The sequence below is a fragment of the Streptopelia decaocto genome (genome assembly GCF_964273445.1).
Source record: "Streptopelia decaocto genome assembly, chromosome: 16".
NCBI lineage: Eukaryota > Metazoa > Chordata > Aves > Columbiformes > Columbidae > Streptopelia > Streptopelia decaocto.
Window position 1 is genome coordinate 741,339 of NC_138671.1, and position 21,536 is coordinate 762,874.

The 21,536-nt window shown below is 59.6% G+C and overlaps 3 protein-coding genes across 6 annotated transcripts; 2 read left to right on the forward strand and 1 right to left on the reverse strand.

The window, feature by feature from the left end:
* The first annotated feature begins 39 nt into the window (after positions 1–39).
* CCDC40 (coiled-coil domain 40 molecular ruler complex subunit) lies at positions 40–10,862 on the forward strand. Of its 4 annotated transcripts, XM_082066744.1 has the most exons (19): positions 40–348; positions 564–689; positions 1,338–1,463; positions 1,856–2,041; positions 2,557–2,640; positions 2,720–2,939; positions 3,162–3,319; positions 4,100–4,222; positions 4,578–4,699; positions 5,418–5,661; positions 5,770–5,952; positions 6,666–6,911; positions 7,681–7,894; positions 8,398–8,567; positions 8,691–8,782; positions 8,909–9,029; positions 9,677–9,865; positions 10,082–10,240; positions 10,505–10,862. In XM_082066744.1, exons 2-19 carry the CDS (start codon positions 591–593, stop codon positions 10,748–10,750), a joined length of 2,982 nt encoding a protein of 993 aa, XP_081922870.1. In that variant the 5' UTR covers positions 40–348; positions 564–590; the 3' UTR covers positions 10,751–10,862. The 4 variants fall into 4 exon arrangements, with proteins under 4 accessions (XP_081922870.1, XP_081922869.1, XP_081922871.1 ...); XM_082066743.1 differs by having other exon boundaries at positions 40–689; XM_082066745.1 differs by lacking the exon at positions 564–689 and having other exon boundaries at positions 1,267–1,463.
* A 290-nt stretch (positions 10,863–11,152) lies between these two features.
* On the forward strand, positions 11,153–17,450 carry GAA (alpha glucosidase; the record flags this gene model as incomplete). Its single annotated transcript, XM_082067322.1, has 19 exons — positions 11,153–11,542; positions 11,616–11,761; positions 12,089–12,254; positions 12,652–12,748; positions 12,832–12,951; positions 13,097–13,215; positions 13,343–13,474; positions 13,581–13,691; positions 13,969–14,082; positions 14,198–14,282; positions 14,402–14,519; positions 14,848–14,981; positions 15,091–15,242; positions 15,442–15,590; positions 15,681–15,822; positions 16,036–16,134; positions 16,282–16,446; positions 16,852–17,004; positions 17,092–17,450. The coding sequence occupies 19 exons, from the start codon at positions 11,153–11,155 to the stop codon at positions 17,149–17,151; spliced, it is 2,652 nt and encodes an 883-aa protein (XP_081923448.1). The 3' UTR covers positions 17,152–17,450.
* Positions 17,451–17,640: 190 nt separating this feature from the next.
* SGSH (N-sulfoglucosamine sulfohydrolase) lies at positions 17,641–21,481 on the reverse strand. The gene is made up of 8 exons (XM_082066825.1): positions 21,288–21,481; positions 20,791–20,951; positions 20,473–20,578; positions 19,786–19,936; positions 19,347–19,503; positions 18,993–19,074; positions 18,710–18,913; positions 17,641–18,454 (listed from the first exon to the last, which is right to left on the reverse strand). Exons 1-8 carry the CDS (start codon positions 21,373–21,375, stop codon positions 17,895–17,897), a joined length of 1,509 nt encoding a protein of 502 aa, XP_081922951.1. The 5' UTR covers positions 21,376–21,481; the 3' UTR covers positions 17,641–17,894.
* Between the last annotated feature and the right edge of the window lie 55 nt (positions 21,482–21,536).

Here is a 21,536-nt window from a genome sequence, read left to right on the forward strand (position 1 = left end):
CCGGGGGAGCCCGGCAACCTCCTCAGGCGGGGCCGCCTCCGCGAAGGACGGGCAAAGAGGGGTTCCCCCAGCACGCCGTGCCCCGCCCGGCTCCCGCCGCCGGTACCTGCTGCCCAGCACCGGGGCCATGGCGGTCGAGACGCCGCGGGCCTCGCCCGGGCCCGGCGGGCAGCGGCGGGCTGAGGTAGAGTGGCCCGAGGTAGCGCGGCTCGAGCGGCCCCCCTCACGGGCTGAGGTGGTGCGGCCCGAGTACCCCCTCGCGGGCTGAGGTGGTGCGGCCCGCAGCGCTCACGTGACCTGGTGTTGACGCGTCGCCTGGCAACGGGAAGATGGTGCGGCCGGCGGCGGGTGAGTGCGGGGCTGGGCCGCGGCCCGGAACCGCCCGGGATGGGCTCCCGGTACCGCCCCCGGTACCGCCCGGCCTCCCCGGGCCGCGTGTGCCCGTGCCCAGCCCCACGGCGGGGCCGGCCTGCAGCCGGCGGGGCGAGGGGCCCGGGACGGGGCGCGGGGCCGCTCGGCCACTCACTCGCTCGCTCTCTCTCCCGCGGGCCGCTCCGGTGCAGGCAGAGCCCAACCGCAGCCCCAGCACCATGGAGGAGGCCCCCGGTGCCGCAGCAGAGGGATCTGGAGTGGAATTCGGCTCCGCTGAGCAGAATATAGTCCGAGTTCCGTCACGTCTGGCTATGGAGGTGATTGATTTGGAATGCTCACAGGGCAGCGTGTTCCCATCTGTTCCTTACACAGTGGACACAGTTTCAATAGGCAGAAGTGAAACAAGCGAGCAGTTATTGCAGAAAGTAAATTTAGTTGCAGTCCTGTGTATCAGCAACAATTTGGTGTTTCTCACTCAGCTCTTAGCACGTTTCTGCTGTAGACACTTCAAAAAGGACGTTATCCCCATTTCCCTCATGCACATATTCGGGCTCTTTTTTTGAGGTTTGCTGGTGATAAGTTTTCTTCTGCAGTTGGTATTTGAATTTGGCAAATGATGATATGACATAAACCAGTGTCTCTCTAAAAAGAAAGAAAGAATAATTTGGCTACTTGTAGTGCAAGCTGGAAGACTTTCTTTAATAAATTCCCAAAGGCCTTTTTAAATAGACGTGAGCTAGAAACACTTGTGAAATTTAAAGTGGTATGTAGAATTTCTGTCAGGATCTTTACTATCTTAATGTTGCCTGGGTGACTGTTTTTGTGAATGAGACTGAACTCCTAAATTAAACCTTCTGTGCCCTGTGACAAAAAGCCGTTGTTGCAGTACCGCAGCATTACCATGGAACAAAGTACCCAGCCCGCTGTGATGCTGCTGTTGTGCTTTTCCCTGGGTTGTGTGCCAGGCGGCAGAGATGGAGAGCGGGAGGGGCAATGAAGAGCCTGTTCCTCCGGAGTGCCGGGGAGAGACGTTTCCCCCAGCAGAAGCAGGACGTGCTGGAGCTACGGAGCCGTTCGTTAGTTCTGCACAAGTGAGACCCTATGATAATATATATGATCTTATTCACAGAATGCATGACCCATAGTTGTAACTTCAGATTCTCCTGGTGCAGTTTTATTGCTGCAAGCACAAACCAATCGGAATTGGAGCAGAGAGAAGTTAATTGGGCAAGCACAAACTATGCAAAACCTCTGACAGAACTGGAGATGTTCCCGTGTTGAGCTATGCATGTGTAAAGTTTTATTTTATTGGGAGTGACACAGCTTTGCCAGTTTATCTGTATGCTGGTTTTAGAACAAGGCCCTCCTGTTGATTCTTGGTCTGCATTGTTCATGTCTCATGATGACAAAAATAAGCAGATTTTTAGGGGCAAATAGAGTTAGAATTGAAAAGCTGTTTCAAGTAATGGATTTTATGTTTCAGGAAAAATCTCCTGAGACTTTCTCGGACAAAGTGGAATTAGACAGTTGTCCTCCTGAGCTGGGTGCCATGGAGCAGGCAGCAGCAGACAGAGGAAGCGCCATCTGTGCGGCTGAGGAACCTGAAACAAGCGGAAGAAGTGAAGAAACTGTAGAAGAAACAGAACTGGTTGTCTTGGATCCAGAACATGTGAGGAGTCCTCAAATCTTGTCGTTCTTGTTTGCAGACTTGCTATTTTTCTTTGTATAAAATGTGTGAGGTAAATTGCAAGCAGTGGCTTAGCTGTATGCTAAAACTACATGTTTAGAAATGGCTTTTGCAAAAGAATAGTAACTCCAGAACATGTCAACTCCCTCAATATTACCTCAAAGTTCCGGAGTGAGTGATGTAGTGGGCAAGTCTGATACTCTTCAGTACTCCTGAAAGAGAAGTACGTGCAGCAAGAGCCAGCAGACGGGTCCTCAGATCCTCTTCCAATATGTTTCTGACTTGCAAATATTCTCCACAGTCATTTTCTGATATCAACAAATTCCTACTATATAATTCTTCTCACTTGTTGCAGTGAGTGTAGCTAAAATAAGAATGCAAGTGCCTATGGCTGAAAACATTGACGTTTTATTTAATAGTGGGAGGAGCAGTAAGGTTTCTTCATGATTTATTTACACAAGTATGTTAAAGTTTATCAACATCATACTTCTTTACAGCCTCTGATGAGAAGATTCCAGGCTGCCCTGAAGGATTACCTCACTAAGCAGATGGAAGAAGTGAACCTGGATCTCCGTGAGCTGGTATGCGGCATTCTTTCCTTGCCTTCCGCAGCAGCCCATCCCTGTGCACGCTGCCAGCGATGTCCTGCTGTGTTTGCAGAGGACAGCCGCCAAGCGGGGCAGCGCGCAGAGGGAGGAGCTGGGGGTGGTTCTGTACGGCGCGCAGCAGCAGCTGGCGCAGCTGCAGACGGACCTGCACCAGAGCCACGAGCGCTGCGCCCGGGCGGCCGCGGCGCGGCGGCGCCTGGAGGAGGAGCTGGAGGGCGTCAGGCTCACCTACAAGAAAACGCGGCAGGACACAGATGATGAACGCAAGAAAGGTGACTGAGGCAGTGCTTGCAGTATTTCCCAATTCTAGTACTATGTGGAGAAGTGAATTAGAATCGAGTCAAGCATTGGATTGAAAAATACAGTAAAATTAATCAGGAATAATGCACTCATTGGAAAGCTTGACAGATATTCCTGGTTGACATAATTTCACTGTTTGAAGTGCAGCTTACAAACATTCCTCTCTGTAAATAATTTTCCTCCTGCCTCCCCAGTTTCTGCGATGCAGACGCAGGTTGAAAAGCTGGCCTTGCATCTCTTCTACGCGCAGAACATGGACGAGGAGATGCGTCATAATATCTTACTGATGAAACTGTCGGCAAGGAAGGCCGAGGCGGAGAAGGCCCAGGCTGAGGTGGAAAAGAAAAAACAGGTATCCAGTAAAACCGTTGTCTTTAAAGTAAATAAACAAATACAGATGAGAGTTGGTGGTGAGGCCTGGAGGATGTGGAAGGTGCGTGGGGATGTTTTTTCCCAATAAGTGAAATATACCCACATGCTTTTCTGAAACTGAGAAGCATCCACACCCCCAAGCTGGTGGCACATACTGCCCAAAGGTTTTGGCCAAGCCTTGTAACAGAGATCCCTCTTCACTCGAGCAAAGGGGGTGTGGGGACAGAAAGTTATTTAGTGAAGAAGGATCATATGTTCGAGTCTCGAGAAATAATCTGAGTCAGAACGAGTTTCACAATGAAAAGCCAACTTTGGAGACGGAGCCGCTTTTGTGCTGGAGCTCCCTCTGCTGCCTTCTGCCCGCAGCAGGACGTGCTTGTTAACCAGGAGCTGCAGCCAGGGAAATCAAATGCATTTAGGTAATTTTTAACAAAAGATTTAAAACCATGAAGTATTAAGATTGCCAGCTGCTGGAGGGGTGGCGCAAATAATCCACGCTGACAGGGACAAATGCTGCTTCCGATCTGACATATTAACTACTGCAAATGTAATAATAAGAAATCAGCAAAGAAGGTCTCATTCTCTTGAATGTTGTCATGTTGAGGAGTCACTTGTGTATGGATGGAAGGGTTTCAATAAGAATCAAATCTAATCCAGTTTCTAATTTAATCCTTTTTCTAGCCTATGTTGTTCTTGTAGAGTATAGTTGATTAAGACTGAGATTGTATTGCTCATCCTGGTCTTTGGCGTGACTCTTTAGGATCTTCTAGTAGACCTCTTAACAAGAAGAGCCTACGAGCTCCAAGAGCAGATTGCCCTGGTTGAAGCTCAGTGTGTGGCCCAGGCAGAGGACACAAAAGTAACTCGGCAGGCGGTCAGTGAGGTAGGAGGCTGCTTTTTTTGCTTCTGGTTAACATTTCCCTCTGAAGGACTGACCGCTTTGGCTCATGCTCACTGGTGGGTACAGTCTAGGCCACAGTTGTGCAGTTTGTTCCTGTTTGCAGGAATTAAGACTGTTTTTTTCTTTAAGAATTGCCTGCAAATAATTTCGTCCCCCTCCTTCTCAGCACTTTTTTTCAGACTTATGCTCTGTGGTCTGGTGTGACAATAAACATATTAATTGAAGCTGTTCCTGCCCAGCATATTATGAACAGAAGACAGAATATTGCATTGTAACATCAGTTTGGTTTTACAGCCTGGTGTAGATTCATCCTGGCTCCCAATTCTCTCTTCCTCAGGCATGTATGGAGATGCAGGCTATTAACGTGGAGAAAAAGCGACTGATGAACAACTGGAGCAGCAGCTTGGTTGGAATGAAGCAAAGGGACGAGGCCTATATTGCCACCCAGGAGCTGCTGAGGTGTGAGATGGGAAGGCAGCCCCGGGAGAGAGCTCAGAGGGTTTGCACAGGAGGGTTCCAGAGGGGGCAGCGTGGCTTTCGGCATGTTTATTACTCGATGTGCAGCATACGTCAGGCAGAACAAGTTTGCTGCTCTAAAGCACATAATAAGGTTAAAGGATAAGAAGCACCATTCTTTGTTACTATTTTCTTTATCCAAACCACACCTCTCCCCTGAAATGCGTGGGGTTTTAAAAGCTGTTTAGAGTTATTCTCTTCATATTTTATTCCTTTAAAAGAGTTCCTTCACCTTTGCAACATCTCCCAATGCAAAGACCTAGGCAGCACGAAGGATTTCTCTGTTGCTTTCGGTCAGGATTTTGTGATGCCTTTAGAAATCTTCAGGAGAACCTTCCTATTGTTGCCAAAGGAAGTTTTTGTTTGGTGCGCAGTCTTAAAGCTTGACGGATTCCCTGAGAACACACAGTGTGCTTTTGTACGGTGGCATCCTGGGAAGAATGGGGGGCGGGGACAGGGCTGAAAGAAGGAATTAATTTCCCTACATACATTTCCTTTTAAATCTTAATGTCTCCATCCATCTTGTGATGACTCTGCACTGTCACAGCAGACTGGCCTTTACAAAGATCTTCCTTCACATTTGAAAAGAAGGATTTGTAGATGACCGTTAAGCACGTGAATCAATCCCTGTGATGATTTTCCATCCTATTTGCCTCTCCAGCAAGTACAGAGATGAGCTGAAGACCCTAGAAATGGACATCAATGGCTGTAGAAAGTCAATCAGGAAGGAGGAGGAGAAGAACGAGCTGCTTGTCACCATGCTGAGCCGTTCACAGAACAATGCCAAGACGAGCACGAAGCTGATTGCCCGGTGCCTCTCAAGGCAGGAGGCCCTGAAGGTTGAATTGAGCACCTACACCCGTGTTCTCCATGAGACAGAGCAGGCTCTCAGCAGGACCAAGATGGTGAGAGGAGTCACGGGGAAGAAGAATCCTTTGGAACTGCACACAGGTGTTTACTCCCCTTTCCCAAACAGCTGTACTGATCCTCTCTCTATCTTCCCTACCATTTAGGATCAAGCTACTCGTCTGCGTGAGTTGCTGTTCATCCGCAAGGATATAGAGAGAGCAATGGATGCCAAAGAGCTGCTGGAGAATGAAATCATGGAGAAGGTTCAGGAACAGATGATGTCCAGCAAAGCCGCAAACCACTTCTCGCAGCTGGCTGCAAAACTTCGCAGGAGAAGAGCGGATCTGGTATGGTGTCTGTTCCGCCGGCAGGGGAAGGAGCCAGGCTGCGCCTTCTCTCTGGTTTGTCCGTCTGCAGTTGAGGGTCTGCTGAGTCTGCAACTCCAGTTTAGTTCTTCAGTGATCTTATTGCAGGCGTCTGGTTTATATGAGGGACTTGGGGCCAAAAAGGCCTGACACGTAGCATACTATTCTTTACTTAAAAAAAAAGTGGCAAAATGATGAATTCTGGGCTTATTTACTGTAAAGTATTAACAGTTCTTACGTTCTGGAGGAAGACAGTGGCTATGTGGTAGCTCTGTACTCCACGTTAGACTAACGTATCTCAGTACTACCTCACGGAAGGTGGTACGGGCGTGCTCTGCTCTCAGTTTCTAAGTACGGAACGGTCAGACCAGTCCCCAGGTTCTTCATGGCATGACAAGCTCTTCTCTTTGGGAGTGTATAACTGGTGCAGATAGAAAAACGAGGAGATTCAGCCTAGTATCGACCGCTCCTTAGTGCTTTTCAGAGCCTTATGGCAGAGGTAAATCCTGCTGTCTCCTGTCACCAGAGGGAGAAGCAAAGGTCCAGAGAGGCTAAGTAGCTTGTTTATGGCTTGTGGGGCAGACCTGGGGGTAGAATCTAAAGCCCCTGATTCCTGTGCTTTGATGAGTGGGTATTACAAATCACTGAGTTGCTGCTGGTGTCACTCATCTGCTTTCTGTCTGTTTATTTCCAAGGAGCTGGAGTTTTGCAAGGTTGAGAATGATATCGCCCAGGTTGTTCTGAATGCAACTCATACCACCGGCAGGCTGACAATTCTGCAAAAAACGCTTGGTGAGCTGGACAAGGAAATAAAAACCGTCCATGATCTGATCAGCCGCAGTGAGAGCGAGATTGCAAAGTGCCATCTCCTGAGTGAGAACAAGCAGGCGGTCATGATCCAGTGCAACAAGAGGCTGGAGATGCTTCTTTCCCAGCTGGGGGTATGCACCTTTACATTTCAGTCCCAAACTTGACGTAATTCTTAGTGGTGGTGACTGCAGATGCTCATGATAAATGTAACTGCACAAGTGCTGGATAGTTAAAACCTTCAGACGTCAGTATTGCAATTTAAAAGCTGCACTAGTTACTGTAGATGTTTGTGTTTGTCAGACAGTTGTTAATGCACGTGAAGAGGAGCTGGCAGTCGGGAGTTGTGAAACGCGGGTGTGCCTAGCACAGGTTCTGCAGGGAGTTGTCTCCCCCTGATGAAATGTTCAATGACCTCAATACTCCAGGAGTAAATAGGGTCTCATTATAAAATAGGCAGAGACCGACCCGGGGAGAATGGAACAGGCAGAGTGACTTACGGCACCTGGTGGTTGGTGCCACCGGATGGTTCCCAGATCGGTCCCTAACGCGGTGGGCTGTAAGGCCTTCGTGGATACCCACGCGGAATGAGGACTGTGACACCCCCTGCACAGACTCTGCAGTGCCCAGATGTACCTGTTGTGAGACCTCAGGAGACCCTTTTGCCACGGAGCCTGAGAAAGTTTGGGGCTTCTGTTGCATTTGTTCCCGGAAGGTCAGGAATGCTTAGTCTCATTCAGCCCATGGGAAATAGAGGCAGAAGGCAACTAGCTGACAAAATAACAGTATTGTTGGAGTGTTTAGTAGGTGTCTCAGCAGCTGGACTGGCCTTCTGCCATGATGCTTGAAAAACGTGCTCCAGCAGCTTCCGCCTGACTCATCCCAAACCTTGTCCGCATGCAGGGGAAAGAACTGGGACCCCTGGAGATTGAGATCAACAAGCTGACCAAGGAGATAGACGAATGTAATTCTGAGCTGCTGATGCTGCAGAAGTACTGGCTCAATCTGCAGAAAGAGCTGGTGAAGTTAACGCAGGAACGGGAAGAGCAATTAGCCTCTTTGGACTTGTTGAAGAAGCGGCTTACAATAATGCAGCAGAAGAAAGTGCGCACTGAAAGTAAGTAATTCCCTAATTCTTACTTAAAACGTTCATCCGTGAATGGACAAAAAAGGAGCGAAGGCTCACAGACAGGTAGCGCCTGCCCTTCGCCGGAGAACGCCCTCGGGGCTGTGCGCCTGAGCAACAACACAAGCGAGGCCAGTGCTGCTCTCGGGGCTGCCAGCCAGGCACCTCCTGCGGGTTTGCATTTGTTATTTCCTATAATGATCGACTCTGCCGTCTTAACTGACACAGTCGATCCCTTAGTGATCACGCCATGTGCTGCACTTCATAATTAAAGTTTGCAAGTAGTTGGTGGGTAAATGATAGTTCTTTCCTTGGCCAAAACCACCTCCTTTCCACAATAGCCTCCTTTAAAGCCTTATTCGATATTTGGAGTTGTGGAAGGATGGCTGGGTACGCGGGACACGGCGGCTCCCGTGCGGTGCTGCCCGTGTGCCACACGGCCTGAGCTCAGCCCGGCTCCTGGGAACTCGAGACTTTCTTCTGTTCGCCTCTAGATGAAATTCAGCAGGAAACAAAGGAACAGAAAGACCTGGAACGTCACATGAGGCACATGTCAAATGACTTGATAAAGTTGAATGTGCTGATCCACAAGAACAGCAACAGCTTTGAGGAGCTGCAAAGCGGCAACATTATCACAGAGAACGAGTTCCTACGCTCTCTCAAGGTACAGAGGCTGGACATCTCATTTCCAGGTCTCAACCTCCCCTGCAGCTCGGAGGCAAATAGCGATCCTGTAAATCTTCCTCAGTCTGACGATGTTGTATTGATTTGCGCTTCTCAAACCTAGGCAGCAGAAAAAGAATCGCTCGAGCTGCAGGAGAAGCACAGTCAACTGAGTGAGGAGAAGGAAAGGCTCCTCAACAGCCTGCTGGAAGCAGAGTAGGTACCAGAGAGATTCTCGCTTTGTGCCACAGCCTTCGGACTTGAATATGTGCCCATGTTACCTTTCTGCTCCAGGCAGCAAACTCGCTGTTGCTCTCAGTCTTTCCCTTTCTGTCGTTGAAGGCACCAAATCATGCTGTGGGAGAAAAAGATCCAGCTGACAAAGGAGATGCGTGCGGCGATGGATTCTGAGGCAGGAGAAGGCGAAATCCAGGCCATGAGAAGAGAGATTCACAGGATGCAAGTAAGTCACTGGGAAAGAAGACTGAGGAGGGGAAGCTGCACACAACGTATTGGGCTTTGGAGTTGCTGAAACATAAGGCAGGAGAAGAGAAACGGGCTGCAGAAGTGGCGCCTTCGAGGCCGTGGCAGTGCTGGGCATCTGCAGATCGAGTGAAATACCCCCAGCACACACGCACCGTGCGTTCCCTGTGCCTGCTGCGGAACTGGCTGCAGCAGAATCCAGAGCTACCCGAGAAATCTGTTTAAAATGTATTATGTCTGCCACCTTGTTTTGTGATCCAAATGTATAAGCAAAGAAATGTTGATTGCTAAATGTTGCATCATCTTAACCATGGGTCAGGGAAATCTTCTGTCTTCTGGCGAAGCAACTTCTCCCTTCATTCTCGGGTTACTTCTGTTCTTCTGCTTTTGCTGTTGCCCGTGAGTTCCAGTGCAGCATTTTGAAGATTACGTTGGACAAGTAGCTAGTCCAGCCCCCTGCCTTCCACGTCCACACAGGGCACCGGGGTTGGGACTGGAGCAAACCGGGCCAGGGCTCACGTGTATGTGGTTCATGTTGATGGGGAGTGTCACACAGAATACTTTGGTTAGATGCCATTCATAACCATTCATTATTTTCAGCCTGTTTTGTATGTTGACGAACGGCAGGTCCGCTATGGCCAGCTGATGAAGCAGCAGGAGAAGGTGATTCGTGATATGGAGGCGTCTGTTTCTCGTAGAGAGACCATAGCGATTCGTGGAGAGGCTCAGAACAAAATGGACAAGAAACGCATCTCCAAGAGCGACTTCCACCGCAAGAAACAGGAGCTGAGAAAGAAGATCAGCGAAACCCAGCAGGTGAGTAAGTGCAGCAGGGCTGCGAGCGTTCGCGGAGCCGTGTCTGCCTCATCGTCTGTTGTGTCAGGACACAGGCCCTGCGCCTGCACACGTGCAACATTGCACAGGGGACACGCTTTGGAAAAATAATAGTTAAACAAAAAGGTTCAGGGAAGCTGGGAGTGCAGTTGAACTAAAGAACCGGAATCTGCCATTTTCTTCTCTTCCATTTCCCAGAACACTGAAGACTGCAACAGAGCCATCGTGGAGCTGGAGAGCGCCCACGCGGCGCTCAGCGCCCTCCTGCTGGCCAAGCAGCAAGAGCTGTGCAGGCTGCAGGCGGAGTCCGACGGGCTCGACTGGGACACAGAATGTCTTCGGAACACGAAGCGATGGGTGAGCGCGTCTCCTCCCCGCAGCAGGCGAGCGGTGCAGCCTGTGCTGGCCAGGCCTGCCTCGTGCGCGTGGTGTTTCCCTGACCTGTGGAACTGTGTGACGTGGGGATGCTGTTTTGCTGTTAGAATGGGGGCTTCAGAGCAGCATCCTTCGTAAGGAGCCCTTCCCTCTCACACCGCGACGGTTACAGTCCCTGTGACACGAATCCTGTTTTTTCTGTGCTCAGTCTGCTGTCGCAGCAATTTCCGTTGTTCCTTTTCTCAGAACCTTTTGGAGATTGTGGCCTACCAGTCCCGCCAGAAGCACCTGCAGGCGCTGAAGGAGGGGAAGTACAGTCCCCTGTGCCGCACGGAACAGGCCTGGAGGGGCGAGCAGCAGAAGCTGCAGGACCGGCTCCGCACCATTGACACCATTGTCCAGCGGGTCCAGCAGGAGCATCCTCAGCACCACAGGGCTCTGCAGTGGCTCCGACAGTGCCTGGGCTCCAGGCTCAGCTCGCAGGAAGCCTGAGAGGCACAGAAAAATACATATATAAAATTACTATATAAAATACATACATATATATATATATTCTTGTTCTGCTGGAGACTGCGGGCCTTGCCCATGAATAAATATTTAAAGATAAGCGGTGTCATATTTGTTAAACATTTAGGATTGCAACTTTTTGGTGTTAGTTTCTGCTGGTGTTCACAGCCCCGTTCCCGCGCTGCGCCGGCCGCGGGGGGGCGGGGCTGGCGCAGCCTTGACCTTGAGGCCGGCGCGGCTTGTGCGCGAGCTCCGGCCGCAGAACGCTCCGCGGGGCGGCTCCGCGCCGGGGGGGGCGCCGCTCGGTGCCGCGGCGAGTCCCGCCCCGCGGGCGGGGTGACGTGACCGGGCCCGCCGCGCCTGCTGGGAGCCCGGGCCGGGGGGGCCATGCCGGGGCCGGGGTCAGGGCGGGGAGCGGGGCCGGGGGTCGCTGCGGCCGCCGCGCTGCTGGCGCTGCTGGTCCCCGCCGCGGCGCGCAGCCCCGGGCCCGCCGCCTGCGACCTGCCCCCGGGCGGCCGCTTCGACTGCGGCCCCGAGCGGCTGCTGGCGCGGGCGGGCTGCGAGGCGCGGGGCTGCTGCTACGCGCCCGCCGGCCCCGGCCCGCCCTGGTGCTTCTTCCCGCGCGGGTACCGCAGCTACCGGGCGGAGAACCTGACGGCCACCGCCACCGGCTTCACCGCCCGGCTCCGCCGCGTCGCCGCCAGCTTCCTGCCGGGGGACGTGGGCATCCTCCGGCTGGACGTGGCGCTGGAGACCCCCACCCGCCTGCGCTTCTCGGTGCGGCCCGGCCCCCGCCCCGGCCCCGGCGCCCCGGGCCGGCGCCGCCGACCGGCCGTCTCTGCCCCCGCAGCTGCGGGACCCGGCCCGGCAGCGCTACGAGGTGCCCCTGGCCACGCCGCGGGTGAGCGGCCGAGCCGCCGCCACGCTCTACGGGCTGCGGATCAACCCGGACCCCTTCGGCATCGTCGTTTACCGGCAGCGCGGCGGCCGCGTCCTGTAAGTGCCCGGAGAAGGGACCCGGTCTGAGGGACCTGGCACCGGCCCCGGTGCCGTGCGGGAGGGCAGCCGGGGCAGCGGGGGACACGGGTGACCGCAGCAGGGTGGCAGGCAGCGCCTGCGGGGCTTTGCTTTGGCCCCTCTGCAGTTCGGTGGCTGAGAAGGGGAATTGAATCCCGGAGCTTGGCTGAAACCTGGTTTTGTTTCACACGGGGACAAGTATCCGTGTGTCCCCGCAGGACTGGTGGCCCTGCTCCCGGTGCCTCGTCCTCCCGGCTGCTGGGCACTGTCGGGGCTGTTGCTGGAGCCTCCCTTTCTGTCTGGCAGGCTGAACACCACCGTCGCACCGCTCTTCTTCGCAGACCAGTTCCTGCAGATCTCCACCTCCTTGCCCTCCTGTTTCATTTCTGGGCTGGGGGAGCACCTGACGCCGCTGGTCCTCAACATGACGTGGACCAGGATCACCCTCTGGAATCGGGACGTGGCACCTGTGGTACGGAGTGGGGCTGAGGGAAGGGAGATGCTCGTCTGCACTGCAAGGACAGCCCCACTGCCTCTGATGTCTTGTTCGGGGCTGGCGAAGGCTGTTTGTGCCAGCTGAGCTCTGGGACCTGGCTCCAGCCCCGGGCAAGCCCGTGGGGCTGTTGTCCCCAGGTTGGGCTCTGTGTCCCCTGGAGCTCTGCTCAGTGCCGCTCAGGAGCTGTTCTCCACCCGGTGATCCAGGGCTCTTGCTCAGGGCAGAGCTCTGCTGTCTGGGGTGGTGTCTGGGCCCGCAAGCCCAGGGTTTGCTCCCCGAGCTGTGATGGTGCTTTGGGCCGGTGGGGGGGGGTGGGTGCTGTGTCAGGGTCTCCGGCGGAGCCTCCCCAGCACCGCACTGTGCTCTGCTCCAGCCCCACGTCAACCTCTACGGCTCCCACCCTTTCTACCTGGGGATGGAGGACGGCGGTTTGGCCCACGGTGTCTTTCTGCTGAACAGCAACGCGATGGGTGAGTCCTGTGAAGGCGCCGGGCGCGGGCCTGGCCCCCGTCCCCATCCTCAGCTTGTTCCGCCGGCGCTTGTGCTTCCCCAGACGTGCTCCTGCAGCCCAGCCCGGCCCTGACCTGGCGCACGACGGGCGGGATCCTGGACTTCTACGTGTTCCTGGGCCCCGACCCCAAGAGCGTGGTGCGGCAGTACCTGGACGTCGTCGGTAGGGCGGGTGGCGGGCGGGGAGGGTGCTGGCGGGATGGCTTTGCCGCGATGCCGCCGGTGGCGCGGCGGAGCGGGGCTGCGGGGAGCGCGGTGCTGGGCTGTCCCTGCGCCCGCCTGGCCACCACCCGCCCTCCCGCTTCCAGGGTTCCCCTTCATGCCCCCGTACTGGGGCCTGGGCTTCCACCTCTGCCGCTGGGGCTACTCCTCCACTGATGTCACCCGGCAGGTCGTGGCCAACATGACGGCCGCCCGCTTCCCGCTGGTGGGTCTCGGCTGCTCCCGGAGCCTCTGCCCAGAAATGGGCTGCTGGGGACCCCCGTGGCTCGGGGGCCCGGCAGGGGCGTGCGGGGGTCCCTGCTGCTCCCGAGCGCCGGTGCTGCTGTCCGCAGGACGTGCAGTGGAACGACCTGGATTACATGGATGCCAAGAGAGATTTCACCTTCAGCAAGACAAGCTTTAGGGACTACCCGGAGATGGTGCGGGACTTCCACCAGCGCGGCCTGAGGTACATCATGATCGTGGTGAGTGACCCCACTGCGCCGGCGTGCCTGGCTGCCCCACGGATGGTGATGGAGGGGGGGGTGTTCCCTGCCCCGGCTGGTGAACCCCCGGCTCTGTGCCCCACAGGATCCCGGGATCAGCAGTTCGGGGCCTCCCGGCACCTACAGGCCATACGACGAGGGACTGAGGCGAGGGGTGTTCATCCGAAATGCCACGGGGCAGCCTCTGATCGGGAAGGTGCGTGTGGGGAGCAGCCCCGGTCCCGTGCGAGGGAGCTCGAGTGGGGCCGCACGAGCTGGCAGGAGACGCCCGGGAATGGGCACGGTGGCAAACGGGTGGCACGGGCGGCTGTGGGTGCAGCGGGGCTGGGTGCAGCGGGGCTGGGTGCAGCGGGGCTGGGGACAGCGGGGCTGGGTGCAGCGGGGCTGGGTGCAGCGGGGCTGGGTGCAGCGGGGCTGGGTGCAGCAGGGCTGGGGACAGCGGCACTTTGCCCGTTGCTGCCGCCCTCCTGCAGGTCTGGCCGGGCCCAACAGCCTTCCCGGACTTCACCAACCCGGAGACTCACGAGTGGTGGCACGACATGGTGAAGGACTTCCATGACCAAGTGCCCTTCGATGGCATGTGGATTGTGAGTGGCTCGGCAGAGCTGCCAGCTGCAGCTCCCCAGCTCCTGCCCTGGTTCTCTGCTGGTTCCTGGCACGGCAGTGAGAGCATCTCGTCCTTTCCCCCGCTTCCCTCCGCAGGACATGAACGAGCCATCGAACTTTGTGGAGGGCTCCCAGGACGGCTGCCCCAACAGCAGCCTGGAGCAGCCGCCCTACGTGCCAGGTGTGGGGAGCGGGTACCAGGCTGTGCCCACGCTGGGGGGAGCCCCGGCGGAGCCAGGGGATGCTCCGGACCTGGCCGGGCGGGCTCTGAACTCGCCCTTGTCACCACCTCCCGTGCAGGTGTGTTCGGGGGCCGGCTCCGGGCCGGGACCATCTGTGCGTCCAGCCAGCAGTACCTGTCCTCCCACTACAACCTGCACAGCCTGTACGGGCTGACCGAGGCCATCGCCTCTCACGAGTAAGCCCGGGGCTCCTGCCGCGGCCGCTGCTGTCCCGGAGGGCGCACATCCCACGGGATGCCAGAGCTGGGAGAGAGAGCTCTCCCCACGCTGTGCCGTGGGCGTCATTCGGTGGGCGGGTGAGGGTTTGGTGCTGCAGCCTGCTGGAGGGGGCTGGAGCTGGTGCAGTGCGGCTGTGCCGGCTCCAGGGCTGGGAGATTGTGTCCCAAGCACTGTCCTGTGTCACCTGCCCTATGGGCGAGACGGCTCTGGGTGTCCGCCGGGGGGTGCCAGCCTGTGCCGCTGCGGCGCTGCCGGCGCAGTCTGAGCTGCCCGTGCTGCCCGCAGCGCGCTGCTGAGGGTCCGGGGCACGCGGCCCTTTGTCATTTCGCGCTCCACGTTCGCTGGGCACGGGCGCTACGCGGGGCACTGGACAGGGGACGTCGGCAGCGACTGGGAGCAGCTCTATTACTCCATTCCAGGTAGGCTGCGGGGTGCTGGAGCCACATCTGCCCCCGCTTCCCCCCTGCACTGTGGGCTCTGTTCCCCCGGCGCCATGGAGCCCTGCTGCCCTCTGCACCCCCTCCGCAGAGATCCTGCTCTTCAACCTCTTCGGGGTGCCACTGGTGGGTGCCGACATCTGCGGCTTCGTGGGTGACACGTCCGAGGAGCTGTGTGTGCGCTGGACCCAGCTGGGCGCCTTCTACCCCTTCATGAGGAACCACAACGCCCACGGCGCCCGGGTGAGCGCCGGGAGCTGCCGGGGTGCGGGCGGGCAGGGGTGGGTGCTCCGGGCGGTGCGGGGGCTGCCGTGCCTGCGGGGAGAGCCGTTACCGTGGGTGCTGGGCTCATGCTGGAAGGGCTCCATCCCACATCGCCAAAAGGCGCCCACCGTTCCTCCCCGCGCGGTCCGAGCATCCCTCTCCGGCCTCTCCGCTGCAGCCGCAGGAGCCGTACGTCTTCAGCCCGGCTGCCCAGGTCGCCATGCGCAACGCCCTGCGCCTCCGCTACTCCCTCCTGCCCTTCCTCTACACCCTGTTCCACCGCGCTCACGCTGCCGGGGACACGGTGGCGCGGCCCCTCTTCCTCGAGTGAGTGCTCCGGGCGCGGGACGCGCCGGGCGCGGTGGGACGTGGGCGTGGGGTCTCCTGGTGCTGCACTGTCCCCGCTGTCCCCCCCAGGTTCCCCGAGGACCCCAACACCTGGGCCGTGGACCGGCAGCTGCTGTGGGGCGGGGGGCTGCTCGTCACCCCCGTGCTGGAGGCCGGACGGACCAAAGTCAGCGGCTACTTCCCGGCGGGGACGTGGTACAGCCTCGCGGGGGTGCGTGTCCCTGCCGCGGGGCTCTGGGATTGCTGCACGGGCGCTTTGCCGTGGGACCCCACGTGTGTTCCTGCCCCCACGGCTGGTGCCAGCCCCCCAGGGCAGCACTCAGGACTTGTGCCTTGCCCGCCTTTGTTCGAGGGCTGCGGCGCTGGGCTGGGACCCTCTTGGGCACGCAGTGCCCTGCACCTGCTCCTCTCTGTGGTTATTTAGGACTCCACCATCCACAGCAAAGGGCAGTGGATCCTCTTGCCAGCTCCCCTGGACACCATTAACGTCCACGTCCGTGCAGGGCACATCCTGCCCCTGCAGGTGAGGCCACCCGTGCCGCGGTGACACCGCGGTGATGCGGCAGTGACCTGCCTGGCCAGCCCTGCGACGTGTGGCAGGACGGAGGCTGCAGTGCGGTCACTGGATGCTCGGGCAGCACCTGGAGCTGTGCCTGACCCCCCGCCCCAGGAACCCGCGTTCAGCACCGCCCAGTCCCGCGGGAAGGGGATGGCCTTGGTGGTGGCGCTGACACCGGACGGCTTTGCCAGGGGAGACCTGTTCTGGGACGACGGGGAGAGCTGGCAGAGCTTTGAGAAGGGGGACTACACCGAGATCCTCTTCCTGGCCACGCACGTGAGCAGGGGGTGCTGGCGGGGGCATTGGGACATGGGGCACGTCCTGGTGGTCGCGGGCAGCACCATGCCCTGGTGCAGCCAGATGTGTTGTGACAAATCTGCCGGGCTGAGCCGCGGCCCTGCAGCAGCTGCTCTGAGCCTTGGTGACAGCTCTGTGAGGTGGGGGGTCCCATGGGGGCTGCACCTCTGCAAGAGCCCCTCCAGACAGGGAGAGGCTGCCCCAGGGAGCTGGGTGCTCCCCCTGCCCCGCTGCGGGGCTCGGCAGCCCCGTCCCTCTGATAAACGGCTCTGTCACTCTGGTGCCAGCAGAGCTCCCGGCCCGGGCGCTCGGTGCCCCACGCGTTGGAAGCCCTGGGTGTGTGGGGTGGCCGGGACCCGGGGTGACGTCCCCCCTGTCCCGCAGGGCGCCGTGCTGAGCCAGCTCCTGCGGGCGGGCACCCACCTCGACGGGGTCCTGCTGGAGGCCGTGACCGTGCTGGGGGTCCCCAGCCCTCCCCGGCAGGTCCTGGCCAACGGTGCCCTCGTGAGCGACTTCTCCTACCGCAGCGACACCCAGGCGAGTGCTTTGCGAGCACCCCGGGGGGCAGGACCCCCCGCTCCGTCCTGGCCGCTTCTCATGTGCCGACCCTTCCTTTCCCCTCAGGTGCTGAGAGTCCCCGTGTCGCTGCCCATGTGGGAGCAGTTTGTGATCGCGTGGTCCTGACCGACGCCGACCCGCCGTGCTGGGCAGGGAGGCCCGTCCGTCCTGTTCTTCGTAAGACCAGAGCCCACACGGCTCTTCCCACCCGCGGTGGCTCCTGGGCTGTGTTTTCTCTTCGTGCTGACAGGAGTGAACTGGAGATGTGTGCACTGGACTTTCATCAGGGGCGCTTGAACAGCCCCCGGGACAGGGAAACCCTCATCTCCTTCAAAATGAGGAAAGACAGACCCAAGTGCCTTGTGAGACAGCAAACCCATTAATGGGAGGAACTGGTAACCTGACGGGGGGCTGCGGGGAGTCTGCTGGCTGTGATTTTGGGGAGGGGGATCTGCACAGGGGGCGAGGGAGCAGAGCTATGAATAAAGTCGCTGTGTGCTGGGAGCGCCTCAGGGACTCTGGGCACTTTGTACGTTTGGTAAGTCACACCGTGCCCCTGCCGCCTGCCCGCTGGTACCGCTGGCCCGTTCCCCGGGGCGGGCAGCCCCCGAGCGGGCAGGGCTGCGCGGGGCCGCGGCGCCGGGGGCCGGCGGGGACGCGCTGAGCTCCGTGTGAAAACGGAGACCTCTCCTCCAGAGGCTTTATTGAGGAGCAGCGCGGCCCTGCGCCCCGCTGGCCGAGGACAAAGGCACGAGGATCCTGAATGCGCCAGGGCCAGGCGGTGTGAGCGCTGGGGTGGCGCAGGGAGAGCGGCTGGCAGCGCGTGGCTGTCCCGCGGCGCAGGGGGACAGCGGCACAGGTGACGATGCTCACAGCTCGTTGTGCAGTGGCCGGCACTGGGGGCTGAGTTTGTTCTCCAGGACAGCGTCGGGGGCGCACACCCAGGGGTCCCCCGTGTCCCACTGCCACTTCAAGAGCTGCGCGCGGAGCAGCTGGAAGACGGTGCCGTAGCGGGGGTCGGCAGCCAGGTTCTGGCTCTCGGTGGGGTCGCGGCTGCAGTCGAAGAGCTCCCAGCGGTCCCTGTAGTAGTACTGGTGCAGGCTCTTGTTCCAGTGGGTCGGCTGCCCGGCCCTGGTGCGGTTGAGCAGGTCTTGGAAAGTGGGCGAGACGTAGAAGTCCTGGTCGATGGGAAAGGGCATCTTGTAGTTGAGGTTGTGAATGAGGCGGAACTGCTGGTGCTGGACGGCTCGCATGGGGTAGTACATGGTGACCTCGTGGTGGCTCTGGCTGCTGAAGGCGGTGGCCCAGGGCTGCTCCGACTCCAGCGCTGGCAGGAGGGACTTGCCGGTGAGCTGCACCGGCTTCGTGCCAAAGATGCTGTAAGATGGGTAGGGGATGGAGAACCAGTCCAAAATGGTCGGCGTCAGATCTGGAAGGGAAAAGAAGGGTGAGAGGAGGGGCTGGTGCCCATGGGAGGAAATTCGACCTCTGAGAGGGGCAGAAACTTCCCCCGGGTCTGCAAGGGCTGCGGGTGCTCCTGGGATGAGCTGCGGGGCTGAGCCCTGGGGTGACATCCCTGGGGGACTCTGCTGCTCCATCCTCCCTCCTCGCTGTTCCCAGGACTGGCTGTGCCGACACCAAGGGCTGCAGCTGTCCCCCTGCTCCCTGGGGGACGGGCTCTCACCCAGGAGGCTGGCGAAGGCCCGGCTGACCTGTCCCCAGCGCCCCGTGTGCTCGGGGGACGAGACCAGCAGGGGCTCGGCAGTGCCCGACCGGTAGAGGTTGGTCCTGCCGCTGGGGAAGGGGATGCCGTTGTCGGAGGTGTAGATGACCAGCGTGCTGTTGTGGAAGCCGGCGTGCCGCAGCTCCTCCAGGACCAGCCCGATCCCTGCGGACAGACAGGCAGAGCTGGGGGCACGAGGGGCCGCAGCGCTCGCTGGCACCAGCCTGGCCCCCGCGCCTCCTACCTTGGTCCATGCGCCCGATGGTCGTGTACTGGGCGGCCAGGTCTGCCCGGGCAGCCGGTGTGTCCGGAACGAAGTGGGGGACCTGGGCGGGGAAAGGGAGACGGGCACGTGGCAGCCGTGGGAAGGAGGTGGCGGGTACGGCATGGTGGCCTTCGCCAGCTCTCGCCCATAACGCCGATGGCAGTGACCGAGGCAGGGGACAGCCTGGAGCCACCCACACTCCGGCAGAGGCTGCTGGCGCCTGCCGCCCCCATACGACCCCGCGCAGCCCCATATGGCCCCACACAGCCCCATATGGCCCCACACAGCCCCATACAGCTCCACACTGCCCCATATTGCCCCACAGGCTCCCACCTGCACTTGCTCTGGGTGGTAGAGCTGTGGCTTCCAGTCAGGGATCCAGCCCATGCCACTCTCTCCGTTGCCGAATTTCTCACAAAAGGCCCCGTATTGGGGCTGGGAGTGCCCGCAGCGGTGGGGGTCGTGGAAGGCGACGTAGAGGAAGAAAGGCCTGGAGATGGAAGGGTGGAGATGGTGCAGCCCAGCGCTGCCCACACCCCTGAGACCTTCCCTGGGTGAGCCGGGCTCGGTGGGAGGACCCCACCTCATCTGGGCTTTTGGGCACGGGGTAACCCAGAGACAGGTGTCCCTTCCTACTTGTGACTGACTGAGACACGGAGACACGTCTTCAGGGAGGGTGGTTTCCCCGCCGCAGAGCTCAGGCTCCCTGGCCAGACCCCCTCTCCTCCCCGGGCCCCTCGCGGCCGCCCCAGGGCCGCAGGGTCTGTCTCACCTCTCGTCCTGGCTCTGCAGGAACCGCCGCACGAGCGCTCTGATTCGAGTGATGTTTCTCCCAACCTGCAAGACCGAGCTGTTCTCTTCTGTGTAGGCGAAGTCGAAGGGGTAGACAGCCTCGGGCCCAACATGCTTCTTCCCGATGATCCCTGCGGGAACGCAGCCGGGTGTGCCAGGAGCAGGGGCGCGCGGGGGACGCTGGCAGCTGCTGTCTCCTCCCGGGGGTGCTGCCGTTCGGCTGCTCCAGCACCGGCTGCGCTCAGCAAACACTGCTGGGAATGGAAGATGCTGCCGGCTTCCCCAGTCAGCTCTGCTGGTTGCAGAGGCACTTCCACCTCTGCTCAGAAAACGGGACCCACCGGAGACAGCACTGCCCCAGCTCACGGGCGAGGGGAAGCACTAGAGCAGCTGAGAGGTCTGAGTGGAAGTTCGGGTCAAGCGTGAGCTTTGTGTGAACCTGGGCACCAGGAAAGAGCGGGATGAGGAACAGGAGTGAAAGTGGGTGTAAGGAGGATGGGGGGGAGCAGTGGTGGGAGAAAGCAAAGTGAAATCTGGTGTGAGCACAGAGCACGGGCACGGGTCCGGTCGGTGCTGTTCAGCTGGCAGGCAGGTTACCTGCCAGGGTCTCTCACCCCGGGGGTTTGGTGCACAGAGTGGGGTGTTTTCCCTGCTCTGGGCTCCCTACCTGTCCGGACGTGTGCCTGGCGGAGCAGCCGGGGCAGGCTCCGCACGCTGTCGAAGGAGTTGAAGTGGTGCACGTCCTGGTGCAGCCCGTACATCCCATTCTGGTGCTGCAGGCGGGGACACACAACGTGGTGGGGCGATGCCTGCCCACCGGGCCCCCAAGCAAGCCCAGCTGTGCAGGAGTGTGTGTGCACGGGCAGCAGGTCCCAGGGAGGGGGCAGAGAGTGGGCATGGGGGGATTGCCAGGTCCTGTGATGATGCTGTCAGCGTGGCCATCGCACACCAGCAGCCCCCAGCCGGTGCGTGCGGGTGCCCCTACCTGCGGTAAGCCGGTCAGGATGCTGGCGCGGCTCGGGGAGCAGCTGCTGACGGAGGTGAAGGCGTTTTGGAAGATCACGCTGCGCCGAGCCAGCGCATCCAGGTTGGGTGTCTGGATGGCTGAGTTGTTGTAGGCGCCACTCTCAAAACCGCCATCGTCCGCTGCAGCGGGAGGGGTGCGGGGTGAGCCCTGCAGCACCGGGCCCGACCCCGGCATGGCCCGAACCGTGCGGGGGGGCAAAGCCCAGGGGACGCTAGTGACGCCAGGAGCATCCCTGGGCTGAGGATGCTCCGGGCTGGGGCCGGCGCTGCGGTGACCGTCCCAGCAGAGGGGATGCGGCGAGACCCCCGGGGCCGTCCCCCCCGCGCCCGCGGGACGCCCCGAGCGCCGAGCCCGGGACAGGGGGACCCGCCGCGGGGCCGGTCCCGGGGCTGGGGGCGGCGGGCGCGGACCCGTGACCGGTCCCGGGTCCCCTCCGCGCCGGCGGCCGCACTCACCCAGGAGGAGCAGCACGTTGCGGGCCGGGGCCGCGGCTCCGATGGTCCGGAGTGCGCCCAGCAGCAGCGCCAGCGCCCAGGGCCGCATGGCACCGGCAGCGGCACCGGCAGCGGCAGCGGCGATGGCACCGGCAGCGGCACCGGCAATGGCACCGGCACCGGCGGTGCTCGGCAGCTCCTCCGGCCGCCCCGGCTCCTCCTCTGTCCCGGTCACATGAGGCAGCCCCGGCTGCTCAGATCCGGCCCGGG

Coding starts and splice junctions, on each gene's coding strand:
- CCDC40 (XM_082066743.1), top strand. CDS start 330: ATGGTGCGGCCGGCGGCGGGTGAGTGCGGGGCTGGGCCGCGGCCCGGA. Junction 2,042..2,556: donor TTGTCTTGGATCCAGAACAT/GTGAGGAGTCCT, acceptor ACTTCTTTACAG/CCTCTGATGAGAAGATTCCA. Junction 10,241..10,504: donor TTCGGAACACGAAGCGATGG/GTGAGCGCGTCT, acceptor TCCTTTTCTCAG/AACCTTTTGGAGATTGTGGC.
- SGSH (XM_082066825.1), bottom strand. CDS start 21,375: ATGCGGCCCTGGGCGCTGGCGCTGCTGCTGGGCGCACTCCGGACCATC. Junction 19,504..19,785: donor CTGCAGAGCCAGGACGAGAG/GTGAGACAGACC, acceptor TTCCATCTCCAG/GCCTTTCTTCCTCTACGTCG. Junction 18,914..18,992: donor CATCGGGCGCATGGACCAAG/GTAGGAGGCGCG, acceptor GTCTGTCCGCAG/GGATCGGGCTGGTCCTGGAG.